At 39.3% G+C, this 14,241-nt stretch overlaps 1 protein-coding gene across 2 annotated transcripts; it reads left to right on the top strand.

The window, feature by feature from the left end:
- Positions 1-10,235: 10,235 nt before the first annotated feature.
- Positions 10,236-13,651, top strand: LOC116253888 (uncharacterized 38.1 kDa protein). 2 transcript variants are annotated; one of them, XM_031628872.2, is made up of 9 exons: positions 10,242-10,667; positions 10,760-10,815; positions 11,390-11,504; positions 11,584-11,691; positions 11,786-11,973; positions 12,397-12,453; positions 12,540-12,699; positions 12,810-12,878; positions 12,980-13,651. In XM_031628872.2, exons 1-9 carry the CDS (start codon positions 10,518-10,520, stop codon positions 13,076-13,078), a joined length of 1,002 nt encoding a protein of 333 aa, XP_031484732.1. In that variant the 5' UTR covers positions 10,242-10,517; the 3' UTR covers positions 13,079-13,651. The 2 variants fall into 2 exon arrangements, with proteins under 2 accessions (XP_031484734.1, XP_031484732.1); XM_031628874.2 differs by lacking the exons at positions 12,810-12,878; positions 12,980-13,651 and having other exon boundaries at positions 10,236-10,667; positions 12,345-12,453; positions 12,540-12,693.
- The last annotated feature ends 590 nt before the right edge of the window (positions 13,652-14,241 follow it).

Raw genomic sequence — 14,241 nt, 5'->3', positions numbered from 1 at the left:
ATATGAACCACAATGAACTTTGTGGGTTCAAAATGAGTTTTTAAATCGAAACTCAAGGCAGATGGGACGTTGGACAAACTCAAGGCATGCTTGGTTGTTAGAGGATTTACTAAAAAAGGGGGTTAATTTCCATGAAACTTTCTATCCAGTTCTTCAGTCGGCAAGTACTAGAATTGTTTTATCTATTGCAATGGTGCAAGGTGGGATGTGAGACAATTAGATGTCAGAAACACATTTTTGCATAGATCCATTATTGAAAATATTTTTATGCGACAGCCTCCTGCCTATGAGGGTCCTGTTAAGCCTAATTATGTTTGCAAATTAAAATAGATACTTTATGAGCTCAAACAAGCTTCATGGGCCATGTTCTCTTGCTTGAGTTTTTTTTTCTTGATTATGGGTTTCAAGCTAGTTCTGTAGATCCATCCATGTTTGGTCTAAAAAGGGAGACAAACATTATTATATTACTTATATACATTGATGATATGATTTTAACAGGTAGCTCTAATCAGATGGTGCAAGCTTTTGTTGAAAACTTACAACAAAAATTTTTGGTTAAGGTCCTTGGAAAACTCCAATATTTTCTTGGCATAGAGGTGTCTTGTTTATCATTTGGGCTATTCTTGTCCTAGTGAAAATATGCTAAGGACATCCTTGAAAAGGCTGGGATGGTAGACTGCAAACCTGCCTATTGCTACTAAGTTTCAATGGATGAATGACAGGTGATAGAAATCTAGCACCAATATCTGTAACCAGAAAACAGCACTCACGCAGGAAGAGAGAGAGAGAGAGAGAGAGAGAGAGAGAGAATGAAAACAAGAAGAAACTGAGGAGAAGAAGCTGTGGCCAAAATGGTTTGCACGGCCTCTATTTATAATCCTATTTCCAGAATTCTAAGAGTCTCCAATCGTAGAATCCTAGGAGATTTCACAAGCTCCAAGGACATTAATTACATCATAGAAACCTAAGAGACTTCACATATTACAAGGATATTAACTACAACATAGAATCCTAGGAGACTCTTCACATATTACAAGGACATTAAATATCTTAACACATTCTACAAGGAGGTAGAATCCTAAGAGACTCCTCTTCAACGTGCTGGTGAAGGATTTATATTTTAACACACTCCCTCAAGTTGTGCATGGTTTTGCACCATGTACAACTTGCCTTTTAGAAACCAGAATCGTTCATTTGTTAATCCTTTTGTAAATAAGTCTGCAACTTGTTCATCTGTACGAACATAAATAGGCTGAATCTCCTTGTCTTCCACCTTTTGTCTAACAAAGTGTTGATCAATTTCAATGTGCTTTGTTCGACCATGTTGTACGGGATTAAAGGCAATGTTAACAGCACTTTGATTATCGCACATTAACATTGATGTTTTAATCTTTTCTCCAATGTCTTCTAGCAAATGTCTAACCCATGTAACTTCAGCAGTACCTGCAGCCATGCATCTGTATTCAGCTTCAGTGCGGGATCTTGCTACTGCCTTTTGCTTTCGACAACTCCAAGACACAAGATTACGTCCAATGAAAATACAAAAACCAGAAATGGACTTTCTTTAATCGGGATCTCCAGCCCAATCTGCATCTGTGAATGTCATAAGTTGATGTCCAGTAGTTATATTTTCACTCTTACCATAAACTAAGCCATCTCCTGCTGTCCCTTTAAGATATCTTAATATTCTTTTGACAGCATCCATGTGAGTATCTCTAGGTGCATGCATAAATTGAGATACTTGATTCACAGCATATATAATATCTGGTCTAGTAAATGTAAGATATTGAAGTGCCCCAACAATACTTCGATATTGCGTAGGATCTTCATATAACTCCCCATCTTGAGCACTTAGTCTTTGATTTAAAACACTAGGAGTTCCAACAGGCTTACAATCAGACATACCTGACTTTTTCAGCAGATCCAACGTGTATTTCTGTTGTGTCAATGTGAGGCGATTATTGTGCCTATCAATCTCCACTCCAAGAAAGAATCGTAAATCACCAAGCTCTTTCATTTTGAAGTTTTGCATCATCAAAACTTTAGCTTCTTCTATGTGTTTTTCTGAATTGCCTGTGATAACAATATCATCAACATATATAAGAAGTAAAGTAAATATGTTTTCCTTTCGATAAATGAAAAGAGAGTGATCTAGAGGACATCTCCGAAAACCACATTCTTGAATCTTGCAAGAGAAACTGTCAAACCATGAACGTGAGGCCTGTTTAAGTCCATAAATAGATTTTCTTAGTTTGCAAACCCATGCATGAGAGTCTCCTTTCGTGTATCCTGGAGGTTGTTCCATATATACTTCCTCCCTTAAATCACCATGAAGAAAAGCATTCTTCACGTCCATTTGATGTAGTCTCCATCCATATTCAACTGCCAATGATATAATCACGCGAATTGTTCCCATTTTGATCACAGGGCTGAATGTCTCATCATAATCTTCTCCATATTGTTGTGTAAACCCTTTTGCTACTAACCTTGCTTTGTGTCTTTCTATGCTGCCGTCAGGTTTGTATTTAATTTTGTATACCCATTTGGAGCCCACTACGTTCTTTTCGTGTGGCCTCGGAACGATCTCCCATGTTCCACATTCATGCAAGGCATCCATTTCTTCTTTCATAGCCTTTCTCCAATGATGTGATTTTGATGCTTGATCAAATGAAGTAGGTTCTTCCTCCTTGCCAACTTTTGCCATGAATAACTGAAAATCAAGTGGTAAAGAATCATAGCTAACCCACCTGTGAATGGGATGACGAATGCGTTGGGATCTTCTAAGGTGGGGCATGTTGTCTTCTTCACTGTGAGCATCTCTGTCCCTTAGTCGTCGACTGTAGATAAGACTCGAATATCGATGTGCATCGTTGCTCTGTTCTTCATTATTGTTTTCATGATGACTTGATGACTGTATTGGATCTTCTTGATTTTCACTTTGAGCCATATCCGAAGGTTGTATTGCTCTCTCTGGATCTTCATTTTGATGCACATCATTTTCTATAACAGGATTTGCATTGAATAACTGTGTACTGGTCCAGGGATCATAAGATTCAATGGTCATAGGCATTTCATTTGTATTATCAAAACTATGTTCATCAAAAATGACATTTCTTGAAGTTTTGATACGTTTAGTTGTTGGATCATAGCATCGAAAACCTTTATATTCATCAGCGTATCCAACGAATCTACATTGAATAGCTTTGTCTTGAAACTTGTTCCTCAAGGCAGCATCAACGTGAACATAGCATACACAACAAAAAACCTTCAAGTTCTTGTAATCAGGTTGTTTGCCTAAGAGTGTAAAATATGGCGATTTATACATCAAGAGTGTCATAGGCAAATAATTTATTATGTATACAGCAGTATGGAAGGCTTCAGTCCACAAGGAAATGGGCACATTAGTATCATGCATCATGCTCATGGCGCTTTCAACTATATGTCGATGTTTCCGCTCAACTACACCATTTTGTTGTGGTGTGTAAGGGCAGGAAATTTGTCTAGTTATCCCTTTTTCACGTAGAAATTCAATAAAATCAAGCGAGGAATATTCTCCCCCTCCATCACATTGAAAATGCACCACATTGGATGAAAATTTAGTTTGAATCATGGCATAGAAGTTTCGAAATATGTGAGGTACTTCTGATTTGTGTTTCATAAAGTAAATCCAGGTGAAACGTGAGTAAGAGTCAATGAATAAGACACAATATCTTGACCCAGACATGGAATCAATAGGGGTTGGCCCCCATACATCAGAAAAAATAGTTTCAAAAGGTTTGGAAGCCCTTTGATTTATATTATGGAAAGGTAAAACATGACTCTTACAAAGTCCACAACTTGAACATTTTTTGACACTTGAAGTAAGAGGTAAACTTGATCTTGGAATGAGACTATCTGTGACAAGTTTTTCAATAAAATGTCGACCACAGTGTCCTAGCCGACTACGCCACAAATCAGACTCCAAAAATTGGTTAGGGCCCCTTACTTTTGATTGAAAATGGCAAGAACTTGGCATTGATGACGCATTATGAGAAAGAGAAAATGTCTTCAATCCTATATCAAAAGTGGATGAATCCTTGGGTAGACATTCCTTGAGGACGTACATATTCCCTTGACGCTCCCCTCTAGCGAACATTTTCTTCGTTTGGAGGTCCTTGACATAGACAGAAGAAGGTGTGAATTCAACAGAAGAGCTTGTATCATCAATGAGTTTAGAAATGGATATGATGTTCTTTTTGATATTGGGAGCAAGAACAACATTAGACAATGATAGAGACGAGGATGACAATGGAATATGTGCATTTCCAATATGTGTAATGGGATGAGATTTTCCATCACCTGTTATAATGCAACTTCTACCGTAATGAGGGGATAAGTTAGTCAATTTACCTGCATTTCCTATCACATGGGTAGCTGCACCTGAATCCAAGAACCATTCTCCCTGCTCATTTTGCTTTATAGTCATCTTTGAGAATGCGGTCATCAATAGCTGTTGCATATCTTCAGCGGTGGATTTAGAACTTTGTCCTCCTTGTTTATAATCATGTCTTATCCCTTTGTTTTTATTTTGAGGATTAAACCAACATTGTGCCTTCATGTGTCCTTTCTTGTTGCACTGAAAACAAATTGGTATTTTTCTTGAAGTATCCACAGGAGACATACCTTGGTTATGTGGTGTTGGTAGAATGCCATGACCACCATGGTTGGAGTTCCCATGGCTCTTACCAAACTTTACATTCATAGCCAACACATTTTGGGAGTTCCCTTGATCAGTCCTTTCAATGACTCTTTTCATATTCATTTCATGTTGGAGAAGTTTACCTTGTAGTTCGTTGAAGGAAGGCAGAACAGGAAGGACCTCAAGAGCTGTAATAAAAGCATAATAATCATGCCCAAGTCCATTCAAGGTTTGCTGCACATTTTCCTTATCAAAAATGTTATTCCCCGAGGCAGCAAGTTGGTCTGCGATGGCCTTAATACGCCCCAAATAATCCATGATAGACGTTGAACCTTTGCTCAAATTCTGAAATTCTTTCTTTAAGTACATAATTCGAGCTTCTGATATTTGGGAAAAGGTATCAGCAAGGGTTTCCCATAATTCTTCTGCAGTACAATCATCAGAAACTGAAAGTAACACTTGTTGAGATAAAGTGGACAAAATATACGCAACCAGACTTTGATCACGTCTCATCCACATAGCATGTTCAGGATTGTTGTCTTCATGAACAACAATAACTTCTCCTGCCTCATTTTTTATTTCCTGTAAAACGGATATTGGTGGAGCCTTTGTTGAACCATCGAGATGTCCAAAGAGGCCTTGACTTCTTATGAAAGGCATGATTTGCCTTTTCCAGATCAGGTAATTCTCATGGTTGAGTTTTTTGGTAATAAGGTGAGGAAGAAAACTTGAGGACATGCCAGAATGCGAAAGGTTTTCCATGACAGCAGAAAGGAATGGTATATAGGTAGAAGATGAGAGGGAAAGAAGACACGATATAACAAGATGTGTCCTTGGGTAAGCAAGAAGAAAAACGAACAAGAATTGCGCAAGAGAAAAGTAAATTCAGGATAGAGACAAGATGAGAAAAGAGTTCTAACCAGATCAGACCTGTTTGGGCATTTCGTTTGGTAGAGATAACGTAACCTGGCGCTCTGATACCATGATAGAAATCTAGCACCAATATCTGTAACCAGAAAACAACACTCACGCAGGAAGAGAGAGAGATAGAGAGAGAGAGAGAATGAAAACAAGAAGAAACTGAGGAGAAGAAGCTGTGGCCAAAATGGTTTGCACGGCCTCTATTTATAATCCCATTTCCAGAATTCTAAGAGTCTCCAATCGTAGAATCCTAGGAGATTTCACAAGCTCCAAGGACATTAATTACATCATAGAAACCTAAGAGACTTCACATATTACAAGGATATTAACTACAACATAGAATCCTAGGAGACTCTTCACATGTTACAAGGACATTAAATATCTTAACACATTCTACAAGGAGGTAGAATCCTAAGAGACTCCTCTTCAACGTGCTGGTGAAGGATTTATATTTTAACAACAGGAACTATACAATACAATGATCCCACCTTGTGTCATAAGACGGTTGAGCCATTGCAATATTTTACTCTTTCTTGACGAAATATTTTTTTTGCAGTTAATTGCACTAGCCAGTTTATGCGACAACCTTCACATAGACATTTTCAGATTGTAAAAAGGATATCATGATATATTAAAGACACAATTCACATGGTCTTAGACATAATTGCTCCAACAATTTTCAGATAAGAGCTTTCTCCAACTCTAACTGGGCCATTTGCAATGAGACGAGAAGGTCAACTACCAGACTATGGGTGTTCTTTGGAGCCAACATTGTGTTGTGGAGTACTAAGATGCAAAATAGCATAACCTGGTCTAGTGCTAAGGTGGAGTACAGGGTGATGGCCTAGGTAGCAGCTGAATTATCTGGGGTGCAGATTTTGCTCAAGGATTTAGGGATTAAACATATTCTCCTCCAACTTTATATTGTGAAAATACAAGTGCTCTTCACATAATTGCCAATTCTATTTTTCATAGTCGCACAAAGCATATCCAAATTGATTTTCACTATGTTTGGGAGAGATTTGCTTCAAGGCAACTTCTGAACAAGTAAATCAATTTTAATAAGCAAATAGCAGATATTTTTACCAAGGGTCTACTAAGGAATCGTTTTCAAGAGCTTTTGATCAAACTCAATTAGCATGAACTGCTTGGTTTAAGGGGATTATTAATGAAAAATGCAATCAGTTAACAAAAAATCTCAAGAACAGTGGAAATGATGAAAAGACTTCTAGAAATAGAAATCTATGCTAGCCAATCTGCCAGTTCACTTTCTATTTTTGACTTTCAATTTGTTTCTCAAGATTATTATGTAACAAATAAAGAACAAAACTGCCTTATGTGTAAATCCATGAAGGAAATGTAGATAAATAGATAGATAGGTGTGCACATTCCTTTGCAATTATCGAAAAAAATACGATCCTTCCCTATGTGCGTTTGCTGTGGATGTAAGCTCTCAACAGCTGAACCACATACATCTTGCCCCTTCTTCTTTACTTTTTATTTAGCAAGTTGCCTCAGCTTGGCCTTATCGGGTCAACCCACTAGAAGGGATATATATATATTTATATACTCTCATAGCATGGGCCTTGATGGATGCATTGGGATACACTTGTTAAAGGAGGCCACACAATGAAAAACATCAGGGACCCTTGATGAGAAGGGATTCCTCCTAACGAAAGGGACCCACCTTCTCCTCTCTCTCTTTCTCTAGCCAGAGGGATTACTCCCACTCTTGTTTTGGTATTATGATGTTATGCAGCAGCTATACAACAATACTTGGTATCAGCCCCGCATGGAAGTTAGGGAGGATTTGTCCATTAAAACCTAATTTGGAGGCAAAAGCAAGCAAGGACACCAGCTGTGGAAATGTCCGTTTTTTATAGGTTGGAGAGCAATAATGGCTCCAGCACGACGATGTGGTTTTCTGAGGCAGACGAGTGAATCTTAGGACTACGGAATTAGTTTGTTTGTTGTCGATGCACTCCTATGCAAAGAACACGTTCGGTGGGGGGAGGGGATTCTTTTGAGTTTTTTTGTTTTATTTTGCTGTTAGCACCGGCTTTGTGGTTTGTGTTTGTTGCCTTAGTAATTTGCTGGGCCTTTGTAATGTTGAGTATCTCTCCCCTCTAGCATGATCAACCAGCACAGATTGCTGTGCAGCTGATGTGCTCGTTTTTCTTCTTTCAGTTAGTGTATGTGTTTTTGCATTTCCGGCAATTATAAAGCGCCGGGACATTTTTGCCCATTCTACATCTGCCTAACAAGGACGTTAACATATTTCTGCTCTTCAGCAAATTCTCTTACAGCCATTGCATGACGTTTTGTGATTGTTTTGGTCTAACTTCGGTGATAATTTCTGCCAATCTCTCATATATTTTTCTCCTGTTCTTAAATGGTTGATGTCTGGCAACAAAAATAACTAATTGGCCGATAGCCGTTCTTACTGGTTCTCTAAGATATCACATGCTTTTTGGTTCATCTATGTCCTATTAAACATTTGGATTTGGAATTACGTGACATGAAATTTATTTTATGGAACCGAACTTTTTTTTTTCTTTGTTTTATGTTTTTCATGTTGGTGACCATACATTTGTAGTTAGCTTCAATTAGTTATAGAAAAATATTTATAAGTAGTTCATAAAATTTGGTTTTCCAAATCATTTCTACATTCTTATTTTTCATATTTTTACATTTTTAAAGGATATCATATGTTTCAAAATTTTAAACCTGATGCTTACACATTATCTCACTCTATTGCTATTGCGCTTTGCCTCGCCTCACAAGCTCAATGCATCGCTTCACATCAATGCACTTTACAACATTGGTTGCCATGATTTCCGTGACCATCAGCACAGTAACCAGACTCTTCATGGTTCCCGTTTTGAGTTATAAAACTTGTTTTGTTGGTTAAATTGATAGAGGCAATGAGAATCAGCATAAGCTTTGTCAACTATATGTCGTCCTTGAATCAACAAAATGCTCTGAAGTTCATCAAGAGACACAAACATAGAGTGAGTCTCCATAGAAACCCAGCGGGCATGATATTCACTTGGCAGGCCTTTGAAGAGTTTCATAACTGGTTATCATCTTCAATAGGTTTAGAGGCGACAGCTAGTTGATTCACAATAGATTTAGTAGTGAAAGTATTCATCCACAGATTTACCCCTTCTTCAGATCTTGGAGTTGCCCTCTAAGTTGAATAATACGAGAGTGTGAGTGCCCAACATAAGTTTTTATTTTATTTTGTTTTATTTTATTTTTTTAGGGAAGACCATACTTCATGAGACATCTTCAAGCCAATAACTTGACTAAGTATAGATACATTCAATGAATATATTATCCAACTCATAACAAGCTGTTCGTGCTTCAACCAAGAGATATAAGCAGGATTCACTCATGATTCACCAATTTTTTTTAGTAGGAGAAGAACTCGTTTCAATCAATCCCATGAGACTATAAGTAATCAAACTTGGTTTAAATTGTGAGTCCCACAACAGATGGATTTCAAACGTGAGTTTAATTGAGGGAAAGTGATTGAGGTTGGGCAGAACCTGGTTGAAGCTAAAGTCAAAACTCGTCCTAGACGACTATTGTGATTCACTCGACTCTAAAGAAGTCAAAGATGACAAAGAAGATCAACCATGTAGCTCTGATACCACAGCAAAAAAAAGGGACACTTAAATATTTAATGAGGTTGGGAGCATAAGCACACATACATCCTCGATCTTACTTTTTCTTCTTCCTTTCACATAGAGATAGAGGTTCCTTTATCAATACTTCATTTACATGAGGAGCTCCGAGGATCAAGGATGATGTATATGGTAATTTTCTTGACTTGAATTATATCTTATCTTATTTCTATGATTATTTCATTCAGTGTAGTTTTCTCTCCTTATTGCCTTATCCATATCTTCCATCACCGCAACATGGGTTGGTTGATGGTTACCATCTTGCTCTCTAATATTCATGTTATACATCTACAAGCCTCATAAAATATCATAGAAGTTCTTCAATGAACAAAACAATGATGGACATTTCCTTGCAAGGGATGCTTTATTCTCATATGCATTCGCAACAAGAACATATAAAAAATGAAAAATACTACCAACAATGATGGCTTTCCACACATGGCTGCACTTTGTCAAATGGTGTTTGCTGCTTCACTAAAACAATTCGAATGTGAGAACCAGGTTGCCCATGCCTCTTGTTTCAAGACAGAAGTTTCATCCTCGCTTGAAACAAAAGTTCCATCCTAACCTTCCCAAGGTTTGTATATAAGCATTTGGCAACAATAATAATATGACTGCCTCAAAAGTTGGTGCAATTTATTAGACAATAACATACTATTATTATTGTTGTCAATGACCCCTAACTCGCAAGGTAACTCAACACCAGAAAGAGAGAAAGGGCGTATTTACTTAAAATCTGGGTCAACTGAAATGGGTGCTGGAAATCAGATGAAAGAGAGTTGGCGTAGGGACGCAGTAGAAAGTCAAAATAGTAGAATGAGAAAAAAGCTTTGTCTTTGGTTTAGAAAATGGATTAAGATTTTTTTGAGATTCACGTCAAAGGTGAAGGGTACTTTTGCGTTAATTTAGTTAAACTTTTGTATCGGGGGCCGTGAAAGTGGCCATACATGTCGAAAGAAGACGGGCCAACCTGCTCACCTCCCGAAGTCGAAGGTGGCAAATGAAAATTTTCCTTTTGGGCTCTACTCCGCCGGACCATCCTCCTCCTGAGTCCTGCCCGTAAAGTGGACTGCTGCGCTGCCCCGACTGAGGTTCTGGCATACCAATGCCAGGATCAGCGCTCAGAGAGATCTCGCCGAGGTAGGTTGGCCGGTGAAGGGGCAGACCGGGGAGCTCGAAGACGCCGCTGCGTCCTGCTTCAGCCATCGATCGCCGTCGCGATCATCATCATGGGCAACGTCCTCAGGCTGCTTGGCAAATGTTGCAATCCGAGCCCGCAGGAGGAAGGCCAATCGTTGGGGCCACATGGGGTCACTTACCCCACCCCCGGCGTCGCCGTTCTTGCCCACGACCTCTTCCACTTTGACAACACCGGCGAGGTTGCTTCCGATCATCGACATTAGAAACCACCACCGCCGTCACTGCCACCAACGGAGGACATTCTGATCTCCATCTTACTTGTTTTTTTCAGGTCCCTGATGGGTTGAGCAGACACGTCGTCTCCTCAAAGAAAGCGCAGGCTAATTGGTAAATACCCCATTTTCGCTTTTCGTTTTATTTCATCTGTAAGAACCTAAAAAATGATTGCTGAGGCATGTTTCTCTTCTTCCTTTTCTCCGCGACGAAATTTTCTTTCATTAAAGGACCTCGTTATGAACAAATTTCTCACTTTACCCTTCATTCATTTGAAATAGTTAGGTTATTCATTGCTGCGGTGGTATTCGTTTGGTCATTTTAGTCTTCTGCTCATTTCACATAGCTACGAAACAAAGACAAGAAGGAAAGAAATTCGCCAAGCGAGCAGCTTTCTGAAAATCATTTTAATGGACATTACATCGTTTCTTTGACGAATATCACGAGCTTTTTTTTTTTTGGTCTTCTACAAAACGAGATCTAATTTTAAAGGATCTATCGGCCGCTTCACGGCCGCCGTCTATCAGGTAGACTTCATGCCCTTTCATTGCCCAGGATTCGGACCAACAAATGGTGAGGGGAGTTGGCCCTCACCGGAATTGAGCCTTAGGTTCTTCTGCTGTATGTATTATCAGAAACATTGGCTGTGGATTGAGCTCTGTTACTCATTCTGTTGGCATCTATAAAGGTATAAGAAGCTGGTTGGGGCATGGAAGGAAGCCAAACCACCTCCAAAATCACCAGAAGCAGCATCCAAGCTCATCATTGAAACACTGAGGAGGCATAGGAAGGAAGATGTAGAGGTAGCTTTGCATTATATGGTTCACTGGTACAGTTAATTCGATATGCTGTTATGCCCAGTTTCATATGTAACGACTGCAGGGTGTCCTCGCGTTCTATGGTCTACCTGCAACCGACGCTATAACTGGGGTTGGACAAGGGTTGCCCCTTTCTTTGCCTGGAGTAAAGCTCCAATTTACGACACTTCCTGTGAGCTTCCCTTTTGTCTTCATTTATTGATCAGATCGCTAGCGACCAACAAATTCTCTGCTAACATGTTCCGCATGTGATGCATCGGTTACAGGTAGACACGAAGGATGTTGCAGATGGCGATACAATAACCGTGTATGTGGACACTAAGGAGGCCAGAGAATCTGCGCAAGTCCCCGACTCTGTACGCAATGCAGTCACCAGAAGATCAAAGGAACTTGCAAAGAAGAACTATGCAGAAGCTAACGCTCTGCAGAAGCAAATATTTAAAGCTGGCTATCGGTACGTTCGTTTTGGCCAATTGATGTGCCCGAACCTCTCTCTCTCTCTTTATCTATATCTCTTTCTCTCTCGCGAACCGGGATGTAGCTTAGTTGGTGGTATGTAGCGTAGTTGGTTAGGCCTGTGGCACATCTTAGGTTCGATTTCCGCCAGCACTACCTTCCATTGTTGAGAAGCTAAGAGCTGAAAATGGTTAGTTGTCCTCTCTCTCTCTCTGTCTCTCTCCGGGGACATGGTAACTTGTAGTTTTGGTTTCAGGGCACATGGGAACATAGTAACTTGTATAGTTTTGGTTTCAGGGCACATGGTAACTTGTAGTTGATATTCTCTCTCTCTCTCTCTCTCTCTCTTTCGATCTCTTTTGGTTTCAGGGCACATGGAACTTGTAGTTGGATATCTTCATTTCTGTATACACTTTTTCAGGGTCAGCAACGGTCCAAATGGAGATATTCTTGCAAGAAAGTACCGTATCAGGCTAAGGTATGAAAATGTCAGTCACATAAACAAGCTCGCGTTCATTTGCAAGATTTATGAGAGTGATATATGAAAAATGACCCGCTTGACAGGGGAATCGATGCCCCTGAAAGTTCGATGCCTTATGGTGCTGAAGCGAAGGAGGCATTAAGAAATTTGGTAGGAGGAAACAGCCTGGAAATCCATGTGTATGAAGAAGATCAATATGGACGTTCCGTGGCAGATGTTTACTGCAACGGCATATTTGTCCAGGTATGTGATGAAGAAGGCAAGCTCTACTAAGATGCTTAACAATTAGATCATGGATGGTATCAGCATTTTAATATTTCAATTTTCTGTTATTCTTGCATTGTCTTCCTTAGGAGTTCATGCTCAAAAAGGGACTTGCATGGCATTACGTGGCGTATGATAGGCGTCCTCAGTTTGCAAAAGTGAGGAGTTATACCCCTTTGTTTTGAATTGCTTTAATTTTCTTTTTCGTTCTGCTTCATATTCCTTTCGTTTTTTGTTCTGTGCTCTGGCTTCATGCTAGTGGGAGAAGGAGGCTCAAGTCACTCGAATTGGGCTATGGGCTTCGTCGGACCCAGAGAAACCGTGGGAATGGAGGAAAGACAACAGAAGGGGAGTGTGATTGTGTAGAATGTGGAAGCTATTACAAGCTGTAAAGTAGGGAGGCAAAATCCCAATTTATTCAGGGGAAGTAAGCTATTACAACTTGCACTGTAAAGTAGACAGGGAGGCAAGATCCCAATTTGTTGAGAGGAATGTGTTTTATGTAACTGCATCGGATTTCAGTCTTGGTTGCTTAAGCCATTTTTCAGATGTAACTTGGTGCAACAGTTTGCTGGCTATGAAGATTTCAAGTCATGGGTGGCTTGGTGATTGGTGGATATGAAGCGCCATCATGCACCATCAGGATGAAAAAGCGAGAGACAGTAGAAAACGCTTTGGACTGTCTCGCCTACCGAGAGCCAAAACCAATATTTGTAAACACCAAAAGTGGTCACAACAATATTGTCTTGGGCAAATCGTATGAAAGGCAGAGAAGGGTGTCACACCATCGCCTGTCTCACAACCTTATCTCTCGGTAAGGTGCTGCATGTTCGGCCTCCAACACATTGGTGTGTATTCGGAGGGACCTATGCAGTATTTGTTTCCATATTTCTCATTAATAAAAAAGAATGGGCACTGATATCTTTAAGCACATTGCACTTTTACCTAAACGCTTCTCATTATCTATTATAAAATATTTATTGTGAAAACAGTTCCCACCTATTTTCCTGTTTCCCATTGATAGAGAAATTGATTGATTGCATTAGAGATTATCTTGCATGAGTGAAGAAGATGATAATAGTTTCAAGAAGACAACACAGGTTGGTTCATTTAGTGGTTAGGTACAATGAAAATGAGCCATGATGATGGAAAAAATAGTATTGCAGGAAGTCATGTTAAGGGAATAAACAGAAAAATAGATTAGCAAGAGTCATTATCATGTGATACCTCTTTATGTCATTGTATTTTTGTTAAAAACAAAAATCATGTGCTTTTGTATAAACTAGGATTTACATAGTCACATTGTTATTGTAGTTTGAAAAAGTGTCCGTGGTCTTACAGTTGGACATATTATAAGAACGTTTGAACCTATTGACATCTTTGTGAGGTCGTAAGGATGAGCAAAGGAAGTGTCGTCAACTAGTAACATACTAGCTATTCATTTGATGTAACTTGTTGGTACTATTTATGCTATTATTTAGCAAAATTGCCACGTATGTAGTTCAATGCACATATGCTACA

This window comes from Nymphaea colorata, chromosome 5 (assembly GCF_008831285.2).
Source record: "Nymphaea colorata isolate Beijing-Zhang1983 chromosome 5, ASM883128v2, whole genome shotgun sequence".
Taxonomy (NCBI): domain Eukaryota; kingdom Viridiplantae; phylum Streptophyta; class Magnoliopsida; order Nymphaeales; family Nymphaeaceae; genus Nymphaea; species Nymphaea colorata.
The sequence above is the reverse complement of the archived record's forward strand: the minus strand, read 5'-3'. Positions and strand labels throughout refer to the sequence as shown.